The sequence below is a fragment of the Theobroma cacao genome, chromosome 1 (genome assembly GCF_000208745.1).
Source record: "Theobroma cacao cultivar B97-61/B2 chromosome 1, Criollo_cocoa_genome_V2, whole genome shotgun sequence".
Lineage (NCBI taxonomy): Eukaryota > Viridiplantae > Streptophyta > Magnoliopsida > Malvales > Malvaceae > Theobroma > Theobroma cacao.
Window position 1 is genome coordinate 36,821,970 of NC_030850.1, and position 23,798 is coordinate 36,845,767.

At 36.5% G+C, this 23,798-nt stretch overlaps 5 protein-coding genes across 8 annotated transcripts in view; 3 read left to right on the top strand and 2 right to left on the bottom strand.

Annotated features, from left to right (window-relative positions):
• LOC18614586 lies at positions 1,498-3,449 on the bottom strand. Its single transcript, XM_007052405.2, has 3 exons — positions 3,269-3,449; positions 3,127-3,179; positions 1,498-1,920 (listed from the first exon to the last, which is right to left on the bottom strand). Exons 1-3 carry the CDS (start codon positions 3,357-3,359, stop codon positions 1,798-1,800), a joined length of 267 nt encoding a protein of 88 aa, XP_007052467.2. The 5' UTR covers positions 3,360-3,449; the 3' UTR covers positions 1,498-1,797.
• LOC18614587 (glutamine--fructose-6-phosphate aminotransferase [isomerizing] 2) lies at positions 4,226-9,115 on the top strand. The gene is made up of 11 exons (XM_007052406.2): positions 4,226-4,608; positions 5,018-5,190; positions 5,341-5,449; positions 5,941-6,086; positions 6,415-6,579; positions 6,687-7,047; positions 7,137-7,387; positions 7,465-7,579; positions 7,695-7,950; positions 8,031-8,199; positions 8,716-9,115. The coding sequence occupies exons 1-11, from the start codon at positions 4,359-4,361 to the stop codon at positions 8,797-8,799; spliced, it is 2,079 nt and encodes a 692-aa protein (XP_007052468.1). The 5' UTR covers positions 4,226-4,358; the 3' UTR covers positions 8,800-9,115.
• Positions 9,164-11,951, bottom strand: LOC18614588 (protein RETICULATA-RELATED 4, chloroplastic). Its single transcript, XM_007052408.2, has 9 exons — positions 11,459-11,951; positions 11,167-11,382; positions 10,796-10,864; positions 10,548-10,679; positions 10,410-10,463; positions 10,272-10,316; positions 9,911-10,050; positions 9,621-9,746; positions 9,164-9,526 (listed from the first exon to the last, which is right to left on the bottom strand). Exons 1-9 carry the CDS (start codon positions 11,789-11,791, stop codon positions 9,478-9,480), a joined length of 1,164 nt encoding a protein of 387 aa, XP_007052470.2. The 5' UTR covers positions 11,792-11,951; the 3' UTR covers positions 9,164-9,477.
• LOC18614589 (50S ribosomal protein L1, chloroplastic) lies at positions 14,640-17,870 on the top strand. Its single transcript, XM_007052411.2, has 7 exons — positions 14,640-15,083; positions 15,691-15,870; positions 15,969-16,023; positions 16,344-16,471; positions 16,650-16,733; positions 17,221-17,346; positions 17,491-17,870. Exons 1-7 carry the CDS (start codon positions 14,724-14,726, stop codon positions 17,626-17,628), a joined length of 1,071 nt encoding a protein of 356 aa, XP_007052473.2. The 5' UTR covers positions 14,640-14,723; the 3' UTR covers positions 17,629-17,870.
• The window catches only part of LOC18614590 (tetraketide alpha-pyrone reductase 1), a 9,566-nt gene continuing 3,725 nt past the window's right edge, over positions 17,958-23,798 (top strand). The window contains exons 1-9 of one of the 4 annotated variants that reach the window (XR_001928513.1): positions 17,958-18,634; positions 18,737-18,906; positions 19,183-19,374; positions 19,506-19,668; positions 20,224-20,416; positions 20,607-21,041; positions 21,143-21,313; positions 21,410-21,676; positions 21,776-23,207. Coding sequence is in view for 2 of the 4 variants with exons in the window: in XM_018123335.1 (XP_017978824.1) it covers positions 18,517-18,634; positions 18,737-18,906; positions 19,183-19,374; positions 19,506-19,668; positions 20,224-20,416; positions 20,607-20,757 (987 nt within the window). In the remaining 2 variants the exon portion in view is untranslated. Of the gene's footprint in view, positions 18,635-18,736; positions 18,907-19,182; positions 19,375-19,505; positions 19,669-20,223; positions 20,417-20,606; positions 21,103-21,142; positions 21,314-21,409; positions 21,677-21,775; positions 23,208-23,798 lie in introns of those variants that run through there. The other 3 variants (XR_001928514.1, XM_018123352.1, XM_018123335.1) reach the window with 3 other exon arrangements.

Consider the following 23,798-nt stretch of genomic DNA (forward strand, 5'->3'; position numbering starts at 1 on the left):
AGTCTTTCTCATGCAAAGGAAAACTATGGAGATGGAAAGACGTGACACAGGAGAAAGAACTGACAAGGGACAAGTACTACCTTGTCACAATATAACTATAGACATTTGGCATTGGAAAAATACAAGATAAAGTTGAAGATTTGAAGGGTATATTATCCGTAGTTTACAGGTCGTGTAAGGCACAACAATCTCATACCATTGGTGGGTTAACAAAAGGTTTTCACAGGATGGTTGTGTCGTCAGATACTCATTTTCTCCTACAGTCAATGACAAAAGCTACTTTCGATTGAGTCAATTAATTCGATTTATGTAGCATATGAAAAACTGGGAACTAAAGCTTCAACAACTTTTGCTGCAAACCAGGAAACCAGTCCCCATTATTTGTTTTTCACAGTCAGTCACATTGTTGGAGGGATTTGGGTTGGTTTGCTTTTTGATGGATAGTATAGGCAGCGAAAATTATTCATGATGCTAGTCCTAAATGATCCAAAATAATGATGATTGTCGACCATGGGCAAATTTTTTGGCAATCAACATCCAGGAATCCCAGCAATAAATGTTCCATGAAAAGCTGCACCGCGGGTAGGTTGATTGACATTGAATTGTTCTTTCCTCATGTATACTTAAAATGCAAAAGTAAATACTTTTACAAAATCCATTAGCAAAACAAAAGTTGCAAACAAAGAAATGACGAGAAACAAAGAAAACCCTTTTTCCAGTAGGGTAAGTACTTGAAAGGGTAACTGTTGCTTTCCTCTTCTTTCAAATTCTGATTCAGAGAAAGAGAAGCTTCGAAGATAGCTACATGAAGAATTAATAAGCGTTTCTGATCTAGAGTTAATCATGAAATTAATCAAATATTAAAGAGTACAGAGATGAAGAGACAGGCAGGCTCCACAGCACGTTGCCATGGGGTCCCAGACAATGCTGACATGCAGACGTCATTGGAGTTCGAGTCAAGCTGTGTTGTGTAAACCCTTTTAACGTATGAAAAGTGGTCAAGCAATCCCCAAAACTCATGGTTTTTCTTCATTCCATCGTTTTGGATTTGCCGGATCCTTCACTGCTCAACTCCATTAACATGAGCTGATCTGATCAGACACTGCTGCTAGATGCCAGTTATTAGCTGATGATGTGCATATGTAACTTTTTGTTGGAGTTAAGAAATGGGCATTTCACCATGAAAAGAAACAAACGAAACTCGGTCACGTGCCAGAAAGTTGGCTCTCCTTTTACCTAATCTTTGCCTTAGGCGACGTTGACAACAGTGGATTGGGATTTTGTTGAAGATTGGATGACTCGGATCCACCTCAACTTGTCTTACGTGTCCTGTCATGGATTTATCATCAATTATTATTGTCGAAAAGCAGGGCCATCCTCAAGGTCAGAGGACTCGAGGGATAGAGGCCCTACTTACCCAAGCTTTTTTTCTTTGTGTTTTGCTAAGATCAGACAATTTTCTAATGTTGGTAATATATTAGACAAAGTGGCAAGGAATTCATCAAAACTGCTGCAATTAGCAAAGGTTTAATTTGGTAATATGAACAAGCTTTTTGAGTTCAAAACCCAGAGCGCTTGCTCTTCAAACAAGTAGAAGCCAGAAGCATCACACTAAGGAATTACACATGTGAGGGAAAAAAATAAATAATATGACTATGAAAACAAGACTGTATTTCACAACACAAATGATCTTCAAACAAAAGCGACAAGCCGGATTTAAGTTTTCTTGACAAAGCATCTCTTCCTATCCATGCAAGAAGCTTCTGGGGTTAGAAAGTTCTTGACAGATTATCATCACTATTCCTTCACATCACTGGCAGATTCTGGGGGTAGCTTGACAATATTTAGTTGGCCACCATCCTTGTTAGCAATGGTGGCAGCTTTTATCTCATTGCACTGGTTTATGAACTTGGTCAGCTCCTGGTCCAGTAAGAGAAAGCTCATGTCAGCAATAGTCTCACAGAGACAATGTCAAAAAAGAGTATTTTGCTGGGAAGAATAGCAAATATAATTCTGGTTGTAGTTCACGGGGCAATGATTATGATGTTGATGCCTGTCTTTAGTTGAAAAAGATAGCTAAAATGACTTCCATCTAATGTTTAATTCTAAAATCTTCAACTAACGCAGGGAATCCTCATAACTAACTCCAGCTCATTTTCCATTTGGGCTGAGTTCAGTGTATCTCAAGATTAACACTGAACATCCATCTCAACAGGTATGCTCAAAACCAGTTCCCTAAATCACCACTGAGAACATGACTCTCAATAAATTCAGTTTCACTCAAGCAAGTTAAAGCAGAGGGGCAGACAGGCTGCAGCCGCACCCATATTAAAAGCACAGAAATCTTCCACTCCCATTTTTACCCTTTAACCAACAGATACACGCTCCATCACTCCAATCATATAAAACAAGCATGCATGTAGATGGCAGATTTTTTTGTTGTGAGAACGAGATAGATACAGCAGTTGATTTGGTACCAAAACAACACAATTACTGTATAAGACAACAAAGGAAGTTAATGACAGAAAATCACTTAACATGGAATTCAAACGAACATTAACCTTCTGTCCTCTATCTATATCTCTCTTTCTTACAAACACACAAACACACCAGCGGTCCCCCTCTGTTTTCCTCCCATGATAACCAAAAAGCTGTGAACAAATGAAAGATGCAAGCTAAAAAGACTCAAAGTTCGTAGTTATTTCCTTTTAAATACAAAAATCCAGTCTGAGAATGCACGCTGCACATCAGTTAAGGAACCCTTAAAACGCAGCTTTGTCAGTTTCAAGTGCCATTAAATCATTTATTTACACAAGTTGCCAGTTACAAGAACCCATTAATAAGAGAAAAAAGGGTTAAAGAATACTAATAATGGTTGTGAACTCATTCACCCAATGTCAACAATCCTTCAGAGCAACTAAATCCAAAAGCTGAAAAATTTAGCTCTCGACGAATAAACAAATGACCCAATATGCAACTATTCATTGAATTTTCAATTAAATTTCATCAAACAGCCCATGACAAAGCGAAGAAGCACAGAAGCCCAAGTATGGTAAAAAGACAACAAAGTTTAGCAAAATTTTCAAAGAAAGAGCAAAGAAAAAGATTAAAGAGATTGAGAATTACTCGATCAGCGTCCATATCTTTCGTCATCTTCGATGGCTTGACGACTCTCTTACCTGCAAAGGAATCGAAATTTGAAAAATGAATGAAAAGACGTGGAACCAATACATTCGCTTATAAGTATTATAAAGTTAAAAGGAGAAACCTTTGCGAACGTGAGGAAGCTTTCCATGGCGATTGGGAGGGATTGTTTTCTGCTTCTTTTGCCCTTTGAACAGATTTCCTTTCTGCGTCATCTTTCTCTCTCTCTGCAAGAAGGTTGCTAGGGTTTTTGCCGCTTTCTACTTTAAGCGGCGCGTTACCGCCCACTAACCGTTTGGCGGTTCAGGCATTGGATTAACGGGTTACAAAGAGTCCACAGGTCCAGACCAATTATACATAGGCTGGGCCTAAGCTACAGCCATGAACTCGTTTCTTCCATGTTTTTCTCCCTTAAGGCCTTGTGGGCCTTTTCCATTATCTATTTTTTGTTTTTTCCTTTTGACTTTAAATGAAAATATATTATATATATTTGGGTGTTAATTGACATTATTATATAATAATTGATAACGTAATTGACCGGATCACATGACAATTAATATTATTAATTATATCATAATTGATATTGTAAATACATGATGACGTGATGATTGCTAAAATATTTGACATGATGATATAATAATTGATATGATTAATTAGTTTAACGATTGATTGTTATTAATTTTTATTGAAATTAAAAATTAATGAGATTATAATTCAAACTATAATAATTTTTTAATATAATAAAGATTTTTCTATATAAAATGCAATAGTTCAAGAGTATTTAATATTTAAATCTTAGTACTTGTACCTTATTATAACAAAAAGTATCAATTTTTTCTTTTTTATTTGTTACAATATATAATAAATATTAAAAAAAAAGAATAAACTTTCTTTTATCCCACGTGAGGAAAGGAAACAACTAAAAGACCAAAGTAGCCTTCTTTGTAATTTCGCCATGTAGGCAAACTTCTTTCCAATAGCAGCCTTCCGCGTCAACGACAATTACGGAACCTGAAAAGACAAAAATGGCCTTCAAAGCATGGCGCGTCAAAACTGTCGACCAAACCGAACTGACCCGTACTTTGTGTTTGTTTGAAAATCAAATACCAAATCAAAAAGTCAAAAAAGAGAAAACTCCCTCTCCTCCTCGCTTATGCATCGGTCCTCCGGTTTTCCACAGCGTCTAGACTGAGCCAATCAGAATTCGACGAACAATGTGCGGGACCTTCGCTTACCTGAACTACAACGTCACGCGTGACAGACGCTTCATTCTGGAGATCCTCTTCAATGGCTTGAGGCGGTTGGAGTACAGAGGCTATGACTCCGCCGGGATTTCCATCGATTCTTCGTCTCCATCGTTCCTATCTGCGGATCCGAACGGACAGTTTGCCGATTCTGCCCCTCCTCCTCTCGTCTTTCGCCAAGAAGGCAACATAGAATCACTCGTTAAATCCGTCTACAAAGGTAATTTCGTTTTTCTTTGGCTTCAATTCGGGTACTGAGGATGAAATGAAAAATGAAGTGAAAATTGTTTTACTTTTTGAGAAACTGTGCTTTGGGAAGTCGCTTTCTTTGTTTTAAAAGACTTGACTTGCAACGATTGTGCCAATTTTTAGATAAAATAATTGTGCTGTAGCGTTTGGCTTTAGAGAAAATGGCCAAAAAGAAAACGAAATGAGCGAGAAACGAAGACAAAGTTTGATCTTTTTTCTGTTTTGTTTTCCGATAGTTGGAGGACTTGAATTTTCTCAATTTCTGCTTGACTTGGCTGACGGTGTATTAAATTATTTTCTTTATAACTTAGGGAAAATGCCATTTAAATGACAATAAAATAAGGAAAATGAATTTTGAAATGGTGATGTTGGTATTTCAGATGTCGCGTCAACAGAGCTGAATTTGGAGGAACCTTTTTCTGTTCATGCTGGACTAGCACACACCCGGTGGGCAACTCATGGAGAGCCATCTCCAAAAAACAGCCATCCTCAGACATCTGGTGCTGGAAATGAGTTCTTGGTTGTTCACAATGGCATCATTACAAACTATGAGGTTTGCTTATGACCTTTGAAGCTATGTTACTGCTTAATGTGCATTTCTAGTATAATTGGTCATGCTAATTGGGCACATTCCGTTTTTCTTGCATCTACATTGATAATTAGGCACATGCTTAAGCAATCACTCGGTTGTTTGCTTTTTTAGGTGTTGAAGGAAACACTGATCCGGCATGGTTTCAACTTTGAATCTGACACTGACACAGAAGTGATTCCAAAGCTTGCAAAATATGTTTTTGACAAGGCAAATGAAGAAGGTAAATGCAACATGTGCAAGATGGAGATGAGGTTTTCGAATTGCCACTTGTTTGAAATTACATTGTTTCTGCTAAATAACTGCATATATGCCTGTTAATGATGCAATAGCTTGAGGGTACTCTCTTTTAACAAAGGCAGGCAAGCAGGGGTTAAATGTTTGAGTTTACCGACTGGTAAGGTTAGAACTTGAGGGACAGGGTCCAAGTCATTGAGGCAATCTTAGTCCTTGGCTCTGGTGCTTTTTCTTAATATATGTCGTTAGCTCTAAATAACCTCATTCTTCTTGTCAGACAAATATCTGATCTATTCTGTTGTTACTTATAGCATAACAGTGTGAATTAGAATCTTCAAACATTGTTTGGATGGAAAAAAGAATAATGTTCTTTTAATCAATGTTGATCAACTTTGCTTCTTTTTATTTCCAATAAGCTTAAGAAGGTCAATATTAGTCGATTTAGTTTGAAGTGGTGTTTTACTGATTATCCTGCAGGTGACCAGACTGTCACATTCAGTCAAGTTGTGCTTGAAGTTATGAGGCATCTTGAAGGAGCCTATGCCCTTATATTCAAAAGTCGTCACTATCCAAATGAGTTGATTGCTTGTAAACGTGGTAGTCCATTGCTTTTAGGTGTCAAAGTAAGTTATCTGAAAAACATAAATTACAGTGTTGCCTACGTGCTTGTAGTTTTATCTTCTCTTCGAGTTGATTACTAATATTTTTCAGATTGATTTGGTGAACGTCTTTTCTTTTCTGGAATGAGTTAGATTTGGTGTTGTTACTAAAACCCTTTTCTTTTGAAGTTTCTGAAAATCATGGACTAGCTTTAACATTTTTCATTTTAAAAAGTTTGAGAATCTTAGATTTTTAGTTATGTATATTGTAATTTGTACAGTGTCTTTTGTCTTTTTGATTGTTAATGTTTTATTTGGTTGACCTTTGTTTTGGTTAATGAAATATGTTCAGGAATTAAGTGAAGACACAAGCAGTGGAGCTTCATTTCTTGATCTTAAGTTCATTTCAGAAAATGGGCGTCCAAAAGAACTTTTTCTATCCAGTGATGCTAGTGCTGTAGTTGAACACACAAAAAAGGTTCTGGTGATTGAAGATGGTGAAGTAGTTCACCTTAAGGTACCTTTGCCAACATGACTTTAAGTAAACTGTTTGGCATGGCACTAAGAGTGACCTACAAAGTTTTAACATTGAAGTGTAATTACTAACACTAATAAATTCTTCAGGATGGAGGTGTCTCTATTCTTAAATTTGAGAATGACAAAGGAAAACATGGCAGTGCACTTTCTAGACCATCATCAGTGCAACGTGCATTATCTTTTCTTGAGATGGAGGTTGAGCAAATCAACAAAGGAAAATATGACCATTATATGCAGAAAGAAATACATGAACAACCAGAATCTCTTACAACCACAATGCGGGGAAGACTTATTCGTGGAGGTTCTTGCAAAGCCAAGACTGTGCTTTTAGGTGGACTGAAAGATCACATAAAAACTATTAGGCGGAGCAGACGTATTGTTTTTATTGGATGTGGTACAAGCTATAATGCTGCTTTAGCTGCAAGACCTATTATTGAAGAACTCTCTGGTACTTACTCTGATTTCTGATGCTCCTTTGAGAATCTTTGAGTTTGTTTTGCTAATTGATTTCTTCTTTATTGTCTGTGATAATTGTAGGTGTTCCTGTTACTATGGAGATTGCTAGTGATCTGGTGGATCGGCAGGGTCCAATTTATAGAGAAGACACTGCAGTTTTTGTTAGTCAATCTGGTGAAACTGCAGATACTCTTCTTGCATTAGAGTATGCCCTTGAAAATGGCGCACTATGTGTTGGCATAACAAATACTGTTGGTAGTGCAATAGCCAGGAACACACATTGTGGAATTCACATAAATGCTGGCTGTGAGATAGGGGTGGCAAGTACGAAGGTAAGTTTCACCTTTGTACATGTTAGTTTGATTTATTGTGTGTTATGGGTTCATAATATTCTCACCATCATGTTTAGGCATACACAAGTCAAATTGTTGTGATGGCAATGCTAGCTCTGGCTATTGGAGATGATGCAATATCTAGTCAAGCCAGACGAGAGGCTATTATAGATGGTCTATTTGATTTGCCAAGTATGTTTTATCTTTCTTCCTCTTTAACAGATTACTGGATGCTAAATTTATTGCAGAGGACCACTTTTAGGAAGGTTTAGAATAACTTTCAAGCTTTTACCTCACATTTTTGCAGATAAAGTTAGAGAGGCACTCAAGCTTGACCAGGAAATGAAGGATCTGGCTAAATTATTGATTGCTGAGCAGTCACTTCTTGTATTTGGAAGAGGATATAATTTTGCAACAGCATTAGAGGGCGCATTAAAAGTAAAAGAGGTGTCTCTTATGCACAGTGAGGGAATACTTGCAGGTGAAATGAAACACGGTCCTTTGGCTCTAGTTGATGAAAATCTCCCAATTATTGTTATTGCTACACGTGATGCATGCTTCAGGTTGGTTAATATTCTGCTTTGAAGAAGTCATACAGTAAGGAAGTTTTTCTTGGATGCTAACATCTCTAACTTGTTGACAGTAAGCAGCAGTCAGTTATCCAGCAACTTCATGCCCGCAAAGGCCGCCTTATAGTGATGTGTTCTAAAGGAGATGCAGCATCTGTATGTCCTGGTGAATCTTGTCGAGTGATTGAAGTTCCTCAGGTTGAAGATTGTCTTCAACCTGTGGTTAATATTATTCCTTTGCAGGTATTGATACAAATAATTTTCTCAATTTACAAATTGTGGCTCTGCTGATCTTTGATTTCTACAATACACATCCACGGTTAGAGAATAGTGATTCTCCATAAGATGTGCCTCTGAGAAGGGGTATTTGACTAGATAGCCTTTAGTATGTGTCCATCAGGGCCTGGATGAACCAGTTTGCTGCTGATGGATAATTCACATAAACAGGAGCCTACTCATCCTATGTTCTTTCTAGGCTTATTACTTATTGCTTTAGACAAATTCATTTGTCTACTACTTTCCTAGGTAAACCGGGAAAAAGGAAGATGTGGAAGAAAATGTTTATTTAAATTTACTCATATTCATAGCTTCCTATTACCAGGTCCAACTCCTCTCTCCGCCTTCTCTTCAAAACCCTCCTCCCTGTTAACAGCCAATTGAACTTCACCCCCCTTCTTATTCGTCAGCTTGTTATTATGTTGATTGTTATTGTTGGATTATCTCAGTTAACACGCATTTTTGTTATCCTTTTGGATGCAGTTGTTGGCATATCACCTTACTGTTCTGCGGGGTCACAATGTTGACCAACCTCGGAATCTTGCGAAGAGCGTAACAACCCAATGAGAAAGATTCACTAACTTGTTCTTCAAACCAGGAAAAAGTAACAAGAATCGTAGCAGAGCTTACCTGCAGCAGGATATATCTCTGGAATTACCTGATGTTCGGGTTATGCATTGTAAATTCATTAGAAAAATAGCACACTGATCCTCCAATTTGCTCTCGTAACTCATGTTGTTAACCACTTCGTTTATTCTGATTGGTGTTTTTTCTAACTGTAGTACTAGATCATTACCCATGTCGTTACTCCTAAGTTTATGTTCTCTTTTCCATGTAATGTCGACTTTGGTTGAAAATGAATAGAGCAGAAGGTGTTGTCTAATTAAGTGAGAGAATGGCACGTCAAAAGCTTCAAAAGAAACAGATAGGGTGCTTCAATCCTACATCAGGCAGGTATTTTCTCTTCACCATCTCACAAATTCCTTGCCAGAAAGTCTGACATTTGCGTTCAAAGGAAAGTAAAAGAGAAACATTGAAGACGTGGTACTATGGGAAATGGCAATGGTTCTTATTCCAACCTTCTGTTGGGAATAACCTTTTGGCAGTGAATCGATCATTGGAAATGAAAATTGGAGACACTCCAATGACAAACTCTCATCCTCTGTAATTCCAAGTAAAAAAAAAGTCAATCGACTCAAAATAAAGTTAAATTGGCTGCCAAGAACCGCTACTGCAACTTTCCATTCACTCCCTTGTCTTCTGAACACCAGTCCACCGTGCATAATCTACCCACCTGTGTCAGAGATTGCAAACAATTCTTAAAGATTTCAGTATCAAAAGCAAGTAGATTATGTACAGGAGTTAGGGAATGGGTTTGGAAATCTTACATCAAAGATCCCAAGAATGTGTTTCCAGTTCGGACAGCAAAGCAGATCGCACTCAAGATTATCTTGTGTTGGTGTAGTAAGGGCTCCAGGATTCGTTGTTCAATAACTCCGGCAAGAACTTGGTACCTGTTTAACAAAAAAAGTACACCCTTTATCATCATAATCTACGAATTTCAACCATTTTTGCAGACTGAGACATCAAAGCATTACAGCTCACTGTCATGTAGTAATGCAACACCTGACCACCGTCATGTAGAAGCAAACATGCATAGATTATAGCTGTTGATTACCTTAGGTTGCTAGATACTGCCATGTACACACCATAGGCAACACTGGTTGATAATATAGGCACGTCCTCTGATTCACCAGCAAAAGATTTATCAAACACCTTTCTTGCATTAATCAACAGATTTGTAACTCCCACACCAACCTGAAGAAGTCTGTTGTCAGCGGCATGGAAGCCAAAATGGGGATTGACAGTACATTTATTAAGCAACAGATACCTAATTCTACCCATGAATCACAAAATCACTTGATTTAGCTTCAAACATTCATCAGAAAAGACTTCTGTAACACATCAGGATGGACCATAAAGCACATGACCGAAAATAAGAATAGAAACTCTTGCATATCTGTTAGGTAGTAACTAACCAGAGATGCAGCGGTTCCAACAGCGAAGAGTTTGGCCCCGTTCCTCTGCATGGAAGATTATGTGCTTGTAAGGTTTAAAACATGAAGAAATTAATGAAATTTACTCGAGTTGGTCTACAATAAGTGTTTGTGACATACCGCTATTGCACCTACTCTCTGTAAAAAAGAATAAGAGGTTCCTGCCAAAGCCACCTGCGTTCAGGATTCTGAAAGTAAGTTGAAGGGTAATATGTGGTTTTTACAGATAAAACTGGTTAGACCAATAAAGCCAATGACCTGGAAAGCATTGTCAGGACAATTATAGAAGAACGTAGAAATAGCTCCGGAGCTGAGAGCTAAAGGTGGTCGGAGAGAAACAGTTGGAGCAGGAAGCCACACGAGCATGAAATCTGCAATCAGGGCCATTACCTAAAACAGAGCATTTATCAAAAAAAAAATGTTTATGGAATTAATCAGGTATCAACCTTCCGTTGAATCTGATCAGCAACTAAGATAAGGTGGAGATAATTTTCATGCAGGCATACCACGTCAGCAAAAACAAAATCGAGCTCCTTCACAATCCTTTCTCTGCGCCGTTCCAACTCTGCTGCAGACTGAAAAAGTAGGGAAAAAGCCGGATAGAGGTATGACAGTGAGCTAAGTTACTCATTCAATCAAATATTCGAAGTTGGTTCCAGCTCCAACCCAAGAAGAGGAACTTCTAATTGTTCTATCACCAATCCAGAAAAGGAATTCGAAGAGAACAGAATAAAAATTCAGATGTAAATTTCCAGAAAAAGAAATGGCCTATTCAGAATAATCAATAGTTTGGCTAAGAATCTTGGGCCCTGAGAGCAATGATTCAGGGAAAAAAGAAGAATTCCATTGCTGCAAACTGTGGCAATGTTAGACTAACCTTGGTGAAAATCCCAACGCCGCACTCGATGGCAACCTTAGTCAAGAACAAATCATCGGCAAGCAACCGCTCCTTAAACCCTCCAAAGTTCAGCAACCACCGGAAAATAGGAGACTTCTCCAACTCAAAGTACCTAGAAACAATTGATCCCGGTACCTTCCCGGCCTCGATTGCCGCCGTTATGTCCTTGGGCAAACTCTCAAACGTCCTCCCCTCCTGTATACATACACCACAATTCGCACGTAAAAATCATCCATATATACATAAAGAAACTACGTAGTTAATTTTATACCTCTGCGAGAGCTAGAATTGCTTCGGATCGATTGCGTGACCTGTCTCGATCACCACGATCGCCATGTCCTCCTCCTCCTCCTCCTCCCCCGCTTCCACTACGGCCGCCCCCAGTTCCGCCAGAAAAACCGCCGCCATTTCCCGAGGAAAAAACTATGGCGGGGTGGAATTTATTGCGGGCGATGGAGACAGTCAATGCAAGAGAGGGAGTGAAGAGGCAGCTGCAACTGTTGGTGGTGGTGATGGCGAAGCTCTGGTGGCGGTGGTGGGAGTAAGAGGGTCTTTGGAGGAAGAAGGAGGGCGTGGAGAGGTTAGAAAAGGTATTGACTGCCATTGCAGAGAAAGGAACGGAGTGTGTTTGTGGCAATGGAAATTAAAACTAAAAGTAAGTTTCCTTCTTTTTGTTTCCTTTTATGTTTGCTCTGTCTCTGGCCTTACAGAGATCAGAGAGGCAGAGAAAGAGAATCAAGAAGTGGTCGCTTTGCTTCCTCAGTTAGTCGAAGAGATCAGAGGTGGAGAAACAAGGATGGTAACGGTCTGACTTCAATCTCACCACACTCACTCTCGCCTACGACACGCTCTTCACGCTCCATGCCATATTCGATATTACTTAACGAAGAAGGTGAAGGGAGTGACGAGGACTGAGGAGAGCGAGCGCGTGAAGAGTCAAGTTAATTTTAACTGATTGGTAGAGAAAAGGAGCCAAGGCAACTGCAAGCCAGAGCTACTGAAAAAAAACACAAACACTAGCGTATGAACTACCTAGTACAACTATTTACCAGCTACTCTGTCAGTACGTAATAGTTTTGTTATACTGTTACTGGTTGGATTCACTGTCAACCTTTTATTAATTAACTAACTACATGAGTCATATATTTTAGGTTGCCGTTTTGTGTATTTTTTATATCAAAATTTCATGGGGTTGATTATTGATCAAAATATCATTAGAAGATTAGTGTTGTAACAAGATTTATCCTAACAAAGTATTGTAGCCCGACAATAGATCTGGTAATTCGTATTTTTGTATCATAAATGTGTCATATATGATTAGATACGAAACACGTTAAGATTAAATACGAACACGACACGTTTAATATTTATATTTTAAATTTAAAATACGTACACGTATATATTTAATAAACTTATAACACAACACGACACGATTAACACGTTTATTAAACGTGTCAATATACGACATGACACTATTAATAACACAATTAAATAAAAATATTTATAATTAAATATAATTTTTTTATTTAAATTTAAAATCTATAATTATAACAAAACAAAAATAATAATAAGATCAAATATAATAAAATTTAATATAAATAACATATGTAAAATTCGTTATCATATAATATGATAAAATACACCATTAACATCTAACCTTCAAATACTAATGATATAAAAAATCATTCATAATTTTCAATCGTAATAACTATATTTTTACATTTATAAAATAAAAATTTTATAAAAATAATTATTTAAAATTATTTATATAAGATTAAAATAATCTTTAACTATTAATTTTTAATAGGTTAATAACATGTCATGTATATGCGTTTAAACACGATAACACAATTAAGTTAATATGTTTTAAACGTGTTTGTCGACACGTTAAGACTAAACCTAAAACCTATTTAACTATTATCTTTCCGTATCGCGTCTAAAATTATTAGGTCTACAAGACAACATAAAGTTATAAAAGTCTTACAAGTATGGTATTATTGTTATTACCGTCCTTACTTATTAGTATCTTTATTGTTCTAGATAAATTTTTACTATATGTTGTAGAGAAAAAAAATATTGATTTGAATTTTTGATTGTTAAATTTTTATTAAAATTAAGAGTTTATGTACTCACAAATAAAAAAGTTTAGAAATTTGGTCATTAAAATGTTTTTATTTTGTTTTATTTTGTACTTTGAATTCGTAACCTAATAATGATCATCGTAACTTTTAAAGAATAAATTGATAAATAAAATATCAAAGATGGTATTTCAATGAAAAAAATAAAAACAAAAGAGAATTTTGGGCTCTTGTACATGTAAAGAATTCAAATACATAATTAAAAATAAAATAATTTTCTATTAAATCAAATTAATTAAAACGTTCAAAAAAAAATCAAGTGACACGTGTTAGCTTGAACTTTTGCAGAAGGCCACAAAGGTTTGGGCCCACCTGATCCAGACTGGACACTCCCTATTAACCATAGCTTGAAAATCGATGGCGGCCCGCTAATTTTTTTGTGATCCACAAGACATTACCATGCTGGCTCCAATGTGTGCTTGTTCCCACTGCTCCAAAGCCATAAAAACAACTTTTTTTTTTTTTTTTTAAATTTTTGAGGATACCAGATTTTATTTTAATGATGTGATTGCCAATTAAACAATATTCACACATTAATGTTTCCATTTATTTTAAAAATCCAAAAATTAATTTTTTAAAATATTTTCTTTTTTCCAGTCCATGTATACTTTATTGGAAAAAGAACTCAATTTTTTCTGGCACATAATTAAAGGTGAGAAAATAGTTAATTAGGTTAAGAGAATTTTATAATTGAATTAACAGAATATTGTATAAAAATTAGTGGAACCGATAAAAAATGAAGTACTAATCGATAAACTGAATTAGATCGGTTAATTTGGTAAGTTATTGAATTAATTGAAATATTCTTAATTTTATTTTTTATGTTAATTACATGGTAAATAAAATTAAGTTATGAAATCTTATCAACACGAGAAATTTAAATTAAATGAATAATAATATGCTTAAGATTATAAATTGATTAATTCAGTTAATGAAAAAATAAAATTAAAACCAATTGAATTAATCGATTTAATTTATCTCATTTTTGAATTAAATTGAATTATCGAATGAATCGAGTTTATTCAATTAACTTGATTAATTCAATATTAATAAAAAATTACTCACCTGTAAAAGTAACTCTTATTTCTCTAAAATGCTAAATATAATTTAATTCGGTCTAATTAATAAAAATGTACGAATTGTTCAAGCTAGACCATATAATTAGTAACTTGATTGTCTATTTCCTAAAATATTTCTTTATTTTTTTCCCATAAATGTAAATAAAAAAGAAAAAAGAAAAAATGAAAAATAGCATATGCATTCTGTAGCAATGGTCTAGAATCGAGGTGCTTTGCTGGACCCTTAAAACGTCTCTTATCCCCTTTGTTTCGATATGGATAGCTAGCCCGAACAAGCTTTCTCTCTCTCACTTACACAACAGCAAAACTTCCTTTAACCATGACTACTTGCACTACACCGTCATCATCGCTGATGCTAGCGTACGCCGCATCTACAGTACACGGGCAAGACCTCACTCCATCTCTTCTCTCTTTCAAATCCAACAAGCCTGCCTTTTCTCTCTACCCACTCGTTCTCAAGACTTCCAAAGACAGGAAATCCAGCCTCAAATGGGCCAATCTATGTCCCCAGAGGGATTCCAAGCATGTTGTTGTAGCTGCCGTGGCTGCGGAGGCTGAGGTGGCTGAGGCTGCTGAGGGAAAGGAAGGAGTGGCTGAGGGTGCCACTGCTACTGCCACTGCCCCTGCCCCGCCTAAGCCCAAGAGAGGAAAGGCTGCGTTGCCTCTTAAGAGAGACAGAGTATGTGGATTTTAAATTTGAGTTTCTTTATTCTTTCTTTTCAATGCTGCTAAAGTTTTGTTATTGTGTTTTCGGGGTTTGTTGGATCGTTTTGTTTGTGGGTTCTGCTTTGTTTAGAGAAAACAGTACCTGTGGTTGGGTGTGAAAGTTTTGATTTTTTTAGGTGAGTTTGTTAATACTTAATACTTATGTTGTTTCTAGGACTTTTGTATAATGAACAGATGGTGTGGTCACTCTTTTTTTTTTTTATAATTAGTTGCATTTGAAGTTTAATTTTTGAGTTTATGATTAGGTAACTGGTTTTTCACTTCAATTTGAGTTTAATGTTTAATTTTAGAATTTTGCTTTAAGAAACTATTGTCTATCAAGAAATACATAGCATATTGGATATAGGGTCCCCCACCTTTTCCATTTTCATAAAATTGTATAAGTTTGATTTTTGTTGTGAGATTGTTCAGAAATGGTTAGTTTCTTCTTATTGTACATTATTTTTTGTTAAATGTGCGGCTGGTAGATATGGTTGTGATGTTTCCTGTCCAAAATTTACTATTATTTAGGTTCCATAATTTAATTGTTTTAAACATTCTTTATCCTGTTCAAACTGCAGACAAGGTCTAAGAGATTCTTGGAAATTCAAAAATTAAGGGAAAACAAAAAGGAGTATGATCTAAAGACAGCAATATCATTGTTAAAGGAAATGACAAGTGCAAAGTTTGTTGAGTCAGCTGAAGCCCATTTCCGCCTTAACATTGATCCTAAGTATAATGATCAACAGCTGAGAGCAACAGTAAGTTTTCTAGGCTTCACGTGATAATTGTCATGGCCTCACTGACCTTGGTTGTTACATGTGATATCCAACGTTTCTTCTGACCCTCTTTCTTGCAGGTGAATTTGCCAAAGGGAACTGGGCAAACTGTTAAAGTGGCTGTACTTACTCAAGGTAGTTGCTCTGCTTTAATGTTTGCTAACCTATTTGTTGTCTACTTGTTTTCATTTGGTTTTACTGGAATTTGTTTCTTTATCTAGAACATAATTGATAATGTGCATGGGTGAAAGATTTAACTGATAACTTGCATTTCTTCCAAGAGATTGCGGAGGTTCTGAACTACTTAAAAATTTTGTTAGTGGCAAGTAATCATGCTAAAATGATGTACTTTAGACTGGTGATAATATTTGAAGACTTTAAGTGGAACTCTTTTAGTGGCAATTATGAATTGCTCTTCTGGTTTGGCTGTTTTTTTAAATATGATTTCTTTACAGGTGAAAAGTTTGATGAAGCAAAAAATGCGGGAGCAGATATTGTTGGTGGTGAGGACTTGATTGAACAGATAAAAAAAGGATTCATGGAATTTGACAAATTAATTGCTTCCCCAGATATGATGGTCAAGGTGTTGCTTTGCTGCTCTTAATTCAATTAATGAGATATATTTTTCATTTCCTTATATTCTGTTAACCAAATTCCAGTTGTCAGCACTATCATTTGTTTCATGGTCTTTCCTTTTTGTTCAAAATCACAATAATATTGTCACAATGGATTTTATTTTAACATCTTCTCATTCTGATTAGGTTGCGAGCCTTGGAAAGATTCTAGGACCACGTGGGCTCATGCCAAATCCGAAAGCTGGTACTGTTACACCCAATTTACCTCAGGTAGGATCTGATTGCTATGTTTCAAGCATGCAATTTGTTTGTGTTTCTAGTTCTGAGTTATAGGTCACTGCCTATTGATTGTCTTGTTGATCTTTTGCATATCTACATTTACATGAATCATGTGTGAGCATAGGCGCATCTGCTGGTGCTTCAGTATCAGTATGCCCCTTTGACACAGTAGAACTACAGAATGAGTGTGAAATTGATATTAGCAAGCAGTTGTACTCAACAATATAGAACTGGTTTACTGGGGAGTAAAAGTTCTGATTCATGTAATTGGGCAGTTGTTAGCTATTTTATATGTCCCTTTGACATAATAATAACAACAATGAGATATGGACAAGATGGATGGGGAAAAGTGTATAAGAACCACATTGGATAATATGCTTCAGGATCCTTTTACTTTTAATAAGTTGCAACTGAATGATACATGTGAGCTAGCAATCGTTAATATAGCTAAAATGTTTTATTGAATCACTTCTTTCAGGCTATAGAAGAATTCAAAAAGGGAAAAGTCGAATACAGAGCTGATAAAACTGGGATTGTTCACATTCCTTTCGGGAAAGTTGACTTCTCAGAAGAAGACCTCCTTCTGAATTTCCTTGCCGCTGTAGTATGTCACGTTCTTTTCTTTCCTTGGCACCTCTTATCTCCCTCTCCCTCACCATTTTGCTCTCCATTCTTTCTTTTGAACAATATTAGTGTCTACAACTGCAATTCTGCTTGATATTTATTATTTTTGTCTTTAATTTGACAGAAATCAATTGAAACAAACAAGCCAAAAGGTGCAAAAGGAGTATACTGGAAAAGTGCACACATATGCACATCAATGGGGCCTTCGATCCGGTTAAGTATAAGGGAGATGCTTGATTACAAGCCTCCATCAAACATTTGAAGATATGACTAACAGCTGTAAATGTCTTCAACCCTTCAATCAGCCATGTAGGCATTCTCTGTCAGAGCGTGCCAGTGCTCAGTGGAAATGGTCAGGGAGTAAGTAGGGGGAGAAGGGAGAGCAATTGTTTAGAGCAAATCCTAGTGAAATCAGGCATACCAGATTATGGTTCTGTATACAGACTGAGACTTGTATCATCATATGATTAAATAGCATCAATTTTATTACTTTTTATTTTCTTATTTCTCAGTTGGAGGTCTTTTGAGTGAAATCCGGAGTTTCCAGCTTGATGTGGTAGGATTCTTGTACAGGGTTTCTTACTTTGGGCATTCTGGTTCTAACAGGATTTAGATTCCATTCTGTTTGAGGTGTAGACTCTAAAAACTACCGACCAAACAATTCCATGATTCCCAGCAAACCTCTGAACACGCTTTTCATTGAGAAAAGTGGGAAACAAGAAGCTGGGAAGCCATAGAAGTTCAGCATTTCCTTGCCCCTAACATGTCGTTGTGTTTCATTCCTGTCTAAATTGTTCAATTATTTCATTGGACCGAATCCTTCCTTATCTTTCTTGATGACAGACATATGCTCGAAACAAGCTTGCGTGACTTGGTTGTGTTGGTTACAGCTTACGATAATTTGAGTTTTGTCCGAGTGCCGAAAATCTGTTGAATAAATCAACATATCGTGAAAAACTTACCTCGAACGTATAAATAAATTGGCAACCATTGGTCTTGGTCACAAGTTTAAGACGACTCATTCAGATTCTAGCCGGTACAAAAGTCCAAAACCCAAAAGGCCGAAGTGTATCAGAAGTTCCATACATTACTCGGCCACTGACTATCGGAGAGCTCCAGATTCGAACTCACTTTGACAAGAGACTTAGAGATGAATGAAGCGGAAAAGGTGGTGTGCGTAACCGGAGCGTCTGGCTACGTAGCTTCATGGCTTGTTAAGCTCTTGCTCCAACGTGGCTACACTGTCAAAGCCACTGTTCGTGACCCAAGTCAGTTGCACTCCTCTTTCCTCCCGCTTTTCTTCTTATTACTTTATCTGTTCGTTTCAGTTCACTTTTACATCAAAAATGCTATGTCCGAACATGCAACAGATGACCCGAAGAAGACAGAACACTTACTTTCACTTGATGGGGCTAAGGAAAGACTTCATTTGTTCAAAGCAGAGTTAGTGGATGAAGGATGCTTTGACTCTGTAGTGGATGGATGCCAAGGTGTTTTCCATACAGCCTCCCCTGTGTTCATTTCTGCTGCTGACCCACAGGTCTATCCTTTACTCATCTTTTTCTCCTTTTTGCAGATTTTGTTTTGCTCCCTTCACGGATCAACAACTTACTTAATTCAATATAAAAACTTGTTAAAGCTACAGTAAGAAAAGATTGATTGAGCTTTAGGCTCATATATCTGTACGCATGATGAACCTCCTTACATTATAGCAACTATGCGAGTTGGCCTCGATGGTGTAGGATGATGAACCTTTTTATGACTTAGTTTTCATCGAATTCTTAAGCAAGAGGTTTCAGCTTTTGTCCGATTTCAGGCAGAAATAATTGATCCTGCGGTCAAGGGTACACTTAATGTTCTTAAATCATGTGCAAAAGTTCCTTCAATCAAGAGAGTTGTCATTACATCTTCCCTGGCTTCAGTTATATACAATGGAAAACCTTTAACTCCCGAGGTGGTGGTTGATGAGACTTGGTTTTCAGATCCACGCCTGAGTGAGGAAAATAAGGTGTGTACATCTGCTAATCTCTTGGTATATGCTTATGATTTCTCCTGCTTATCAGTATCCTTTTCCTTTATCTGTAAATAGTTTCATACCTACAGTATTGATTATGCATAATCTTGTTTTTTTGGATTCAGGAATGGTATACGCTCTCAAAAACCTTGGCTGAGGAGGCTGCTTGGAGGTTTGCAAAAGAAAATGGAATTGATTTGGTTTCAATAAATCCAGGACTGGTGTTTGGTCCTCTTTTGCAGCCAGCTCTAAATTCTTCACCATTGGTGATTCTACACCTAGCAAAAGGTACTTTTCCAAACCTATTGAGGACATATGATGTACATAGATTTTCTTTCGCCTTCTGTAAGGAAAAAAATAGTGAGAAACAACTTGTCCTGGCTAGCTTATATTTTATAAGTCCAGGTAACATGTGACAGATTGTCTTAGACACATCTGAAACCCCAGGTCGTAGAGTAGTCCTTTACCAAACAAAACTGTGTTCGTTGCAACTTACAATGTTTTCACTAATTCCAGTGAAAATTACTGATGAAAAATTTCCCAACAATTTCCTTTCTAGATGACATAGAATATGAACAAATGCTAAACCAGCCAATGAATCAAACCAGACAATTTCCTTTATGATTCTGGGGTGCTAAATAACTCCATGTTTAACTTGTTTTTCAATTTTTTCCTTGGTCTGCTGTCTCTTGCAGCCTTCTGTACTTGTAGTTACTGCTTATTTTTGGATAATACAAGTTTTGCTTGTCCAAAAAAAAAAAATCTGTGATTGCTGCTAGATCCTTCCAGGGGTTTTTCTGTGCTGTTTCTGTGTTACAACCTGTTGAAATCTTTTCGATGCAGGAGAACACATTTTCCCAACTTCAAGTTATTATAGAGTTGTTGACGTTCGAGATGTTGCATATGCACATATTCAAGCATTCGAGGTTCCTTCAGCTAGTGGCAGATATTGCCTGGTGGAAAGAGTTATACAATTTCCTGAGGTTCAGAAGATCTTATGTGAAATTTACCCTACTAATTTGCACTTTAAAGCAAAGTACGCTTCTTTGTCTTTTTGATGATTCAGTATCACTCATTTTGATCCTATTGGCAAAGGCAAGTATGCAACTTATATGTTGATGTGCCTCTGTTACATCATGGTCACGTTCCTGGTGTATAATGTGAAAAATTTTCAGTCTAGATTTATACCCTTAATTTTTCTTTCTTTCTTTTCTCATTCATGGTAGATATGAAGATTATCATAACAAGCCTCTGGAGAGAACTTACCAGATATCCAAGGAGAAAGCAAAGGGTTTGGGTGTCAGCTTCATTCCTTTCGAGGTGAGTCTGAAGGAAGCTATCGAAAGCATGAAGGAGAAGGGTTTCCTGTCCATCTGAACTCTTCACTGTAAAAATGCTCCTCGTTGTCGAAATAAGTAACTACAGTTTGTTGTTTCCATACACATCACATCTCAGTTATATATAGTATCTTCTGAACTATCTCTGCCCCTTCTATACTAGGAAAGACGTTGTCTTTTCAACTTGGGCTTTGCTTGTTCTGTTCTTTAAGGTGGAAGCAGTAGCTTTCTGTTAAAAAACTCAAAGTAAAGGAACCTTCACTCCACCGATTTGCTCTGTGGCTTTGTCATCTGTGCTAAATCTAGTACTACTGCTTACAAAAAGTACTCTATTTCTTGTCTAAAATTAGCCAAAATTTTGAGGCAAAAGTTCATGATTGCTCTACTTCATTGTCTACTAAAATTTGTTCTCCCATCATTTTCAGGTAAATGTAGCCTCGCAAAATTGAAGACATCAGACAAGACAACAAAAAAAAATTGGAAAAAAGAAGAAGGGAAAGACAGTTAAGACACCCCAAATAAGAAAAGAAAAATGGAAAACATAAAGAGAACAAAACTGTTAGCAAAGCACATCTTCCAGTTGCAGATGTTTTAAGGTAACGGGCTTCCTAGTAACTGGTTTGCATGCACCCGATTTTGATCAAATTAAATTAAATTATTTATAAACTCAATAATAATTTTGGTCATGGCAGTGTTGGAGTGGCAATATACCCACGTGCCATAATTCAGATTCCATCCATTACAAAATTCTAAAAGCACCAGAGAACTTGTAACTGGTCTACTGATAACTATGTCACCGCTGGGTGCTGAAGTTGGAGCATCGGGAATCTAGCTGGAGATGAGTAGTGCAGCAGAGAAGGTGGTGTGCGTAACCGGAGCGTCTGGTTACATTGCTTCATGGCTCGTTAAGCTCTTACTCCAACGTGGCTACACTGTCAAAGCCACTGTTCGTGACCCAAGTCTGCTGCCCTCCTGATCTTTCTTCTGTTCTTTTTTTATTTTTATGTTTATTTTTCATCAAAAGAATGAATATGCTACCATGTTTGAACCTGGAACAGATGATCCGAAGAAGACAGAACACTTGCTTGCGCTTGATGGAGCCAAGGAAAGACTTCATTTGTTCAAAGCAGAGTTGGTCGATGAAGGATGCCAAGGCGTATCCAATTGCAATGCTAAGGCATAAATTTACGTAAACGAGCTACTGTCTGACATTAGATGATTGAAGGGCCAAAAAGTGTTTCATCACATATATAGATTGCGGCTGATACCCTTGGGAAGTTTGTTTGTCAATGGAGTTCTTTAGACTGTGTTGCATCTTGCTATCAATCTTGTACGGTGGCTGAAAAGGGAATTCGCGGGAAATGTTTTGGACTGAAGGAAGAAGAGTTTTTGATGGTCGTTTAACCCTTTGGCTCAAGTCGTTTTTATCCTTTTATGTATCAAGTATTTTTACTAGCTATTTTTACGTGTTATTGTTTTACCAAATGTTTTTTTTTAGAGCTTTACTTTATACTGTACCGTTTTGAGGAGCTGTTAGTGTGAGTGTGCTGGCATTGGAAATGTAAGCACAGATCCCTCTGCATAATTCTCTCTGAAAGCCAGGTGTCCTAACCCGGTTTGCTTAGTTGTTTATTTCATTTTCTTGTTGCAGCCGATATATTTGGCTTCTTTTGTTATCAATGAAATGTGTGGCAGAGCACTGCTTTGAAGATAACTAAATTTGTCTCTTTCCTCCCTCACGACCTTCATCCTCTGTTCCTCATTTTTCTTCATTTTTTCCAGAAATCATCCATTCTTCTACAGACTGTAAGCTGAGCTCGTTTCTTTTCTGCTATTTTCTTGAACGGCTCGAACAGTGATAACCCATTCCACGTTAGATAAGAATGCGATTGAGAACAGATTATCTCAAAGAATTGTTTAGTTGCTTGAACTAGTGATCGTCTTAAAGGGTTTACTTCTCTATCCAGAAAATTACTGGATCGATAATGGAATTCTCATAAGAGTCATGTTGGCTTTCATTCATGGCAGATGTGAAGATCTTAACAAGCCCCTTGAGCGAACTTACCGGATATCCAAGGAGAAAGCAGAGAGTTTGGGTGTCAGCTTCATTCCTTTGGAGGTGAGTCTGAGGGAAACTATTGAAAGCCTGAAGGAAAGGGTTTCTTAAGCATCTGAATTGTTACTTCATTTTGAATACTCCCTGTTGTAGGGACATGTTATTTCTATGTACTGGAATTGGAACTATCTTAAGTACTTTTTACCACCATAACTTGAAGAATACTTTTTGGAGTCAATAGCTACATGGAGACTGGGTTCTGGTTCACGTTACCTGCAGCTGATGAAGACAAGGAGCATTAAGGCTCCTCTTTTTTATCTTGTTTTCGGAAGTAAAGTGTAATGTTTTCTGCACCTTGCCTACTGCCAGTCATTGGACTGAAGTCATTGACATCCTTTTTGTCGAAATAATAACTACAGTTTGTTGTTTCTATATACAGTAAACTTCCATATTAGAAAAGATGTTGTCTTGACAGCTTCTAGTTTTCAACTTGGGCTTTGCTTGTTCAGTTCATTTAAGTTGGACTTAGAAGCACCTTTCTTTTAAAAACCCAAACTAAAGACAGCTTCAGTCCACCAATTTGCTCTGTCAACTGTCACCTGTCATCTGTCATCTCTGCTAAATTTAATACAAATAATTACTCATGAAAAGTACCCTAGTTTTTCTCCAAAAGTTCATGAATGTTCAACGTCATTGCCTACGTAATTTGTTCTTTCCTTGTAGATTTTTATTCACGAAATAAATAAAAATAAAATAAAATAATTATTACGTGAGAATAAAATAAAATAAAAATAAAATAAAATAAATATTATATAATTTTATGTGATGAATGAAATAAAATAAAAATAATTATTATAATTTATTACAGTATTTAGTTAGTAACAATAGCTTTGGAATAAGAAAGAAATAAAAAATAAAAAAATAAAAATATCTTTTATTATATATAATTATTTATTTTTATTTTATTTTTTAAATATTAATAATTTATAATTAATTAAAATATTAATAATTAATAATTTAAATAT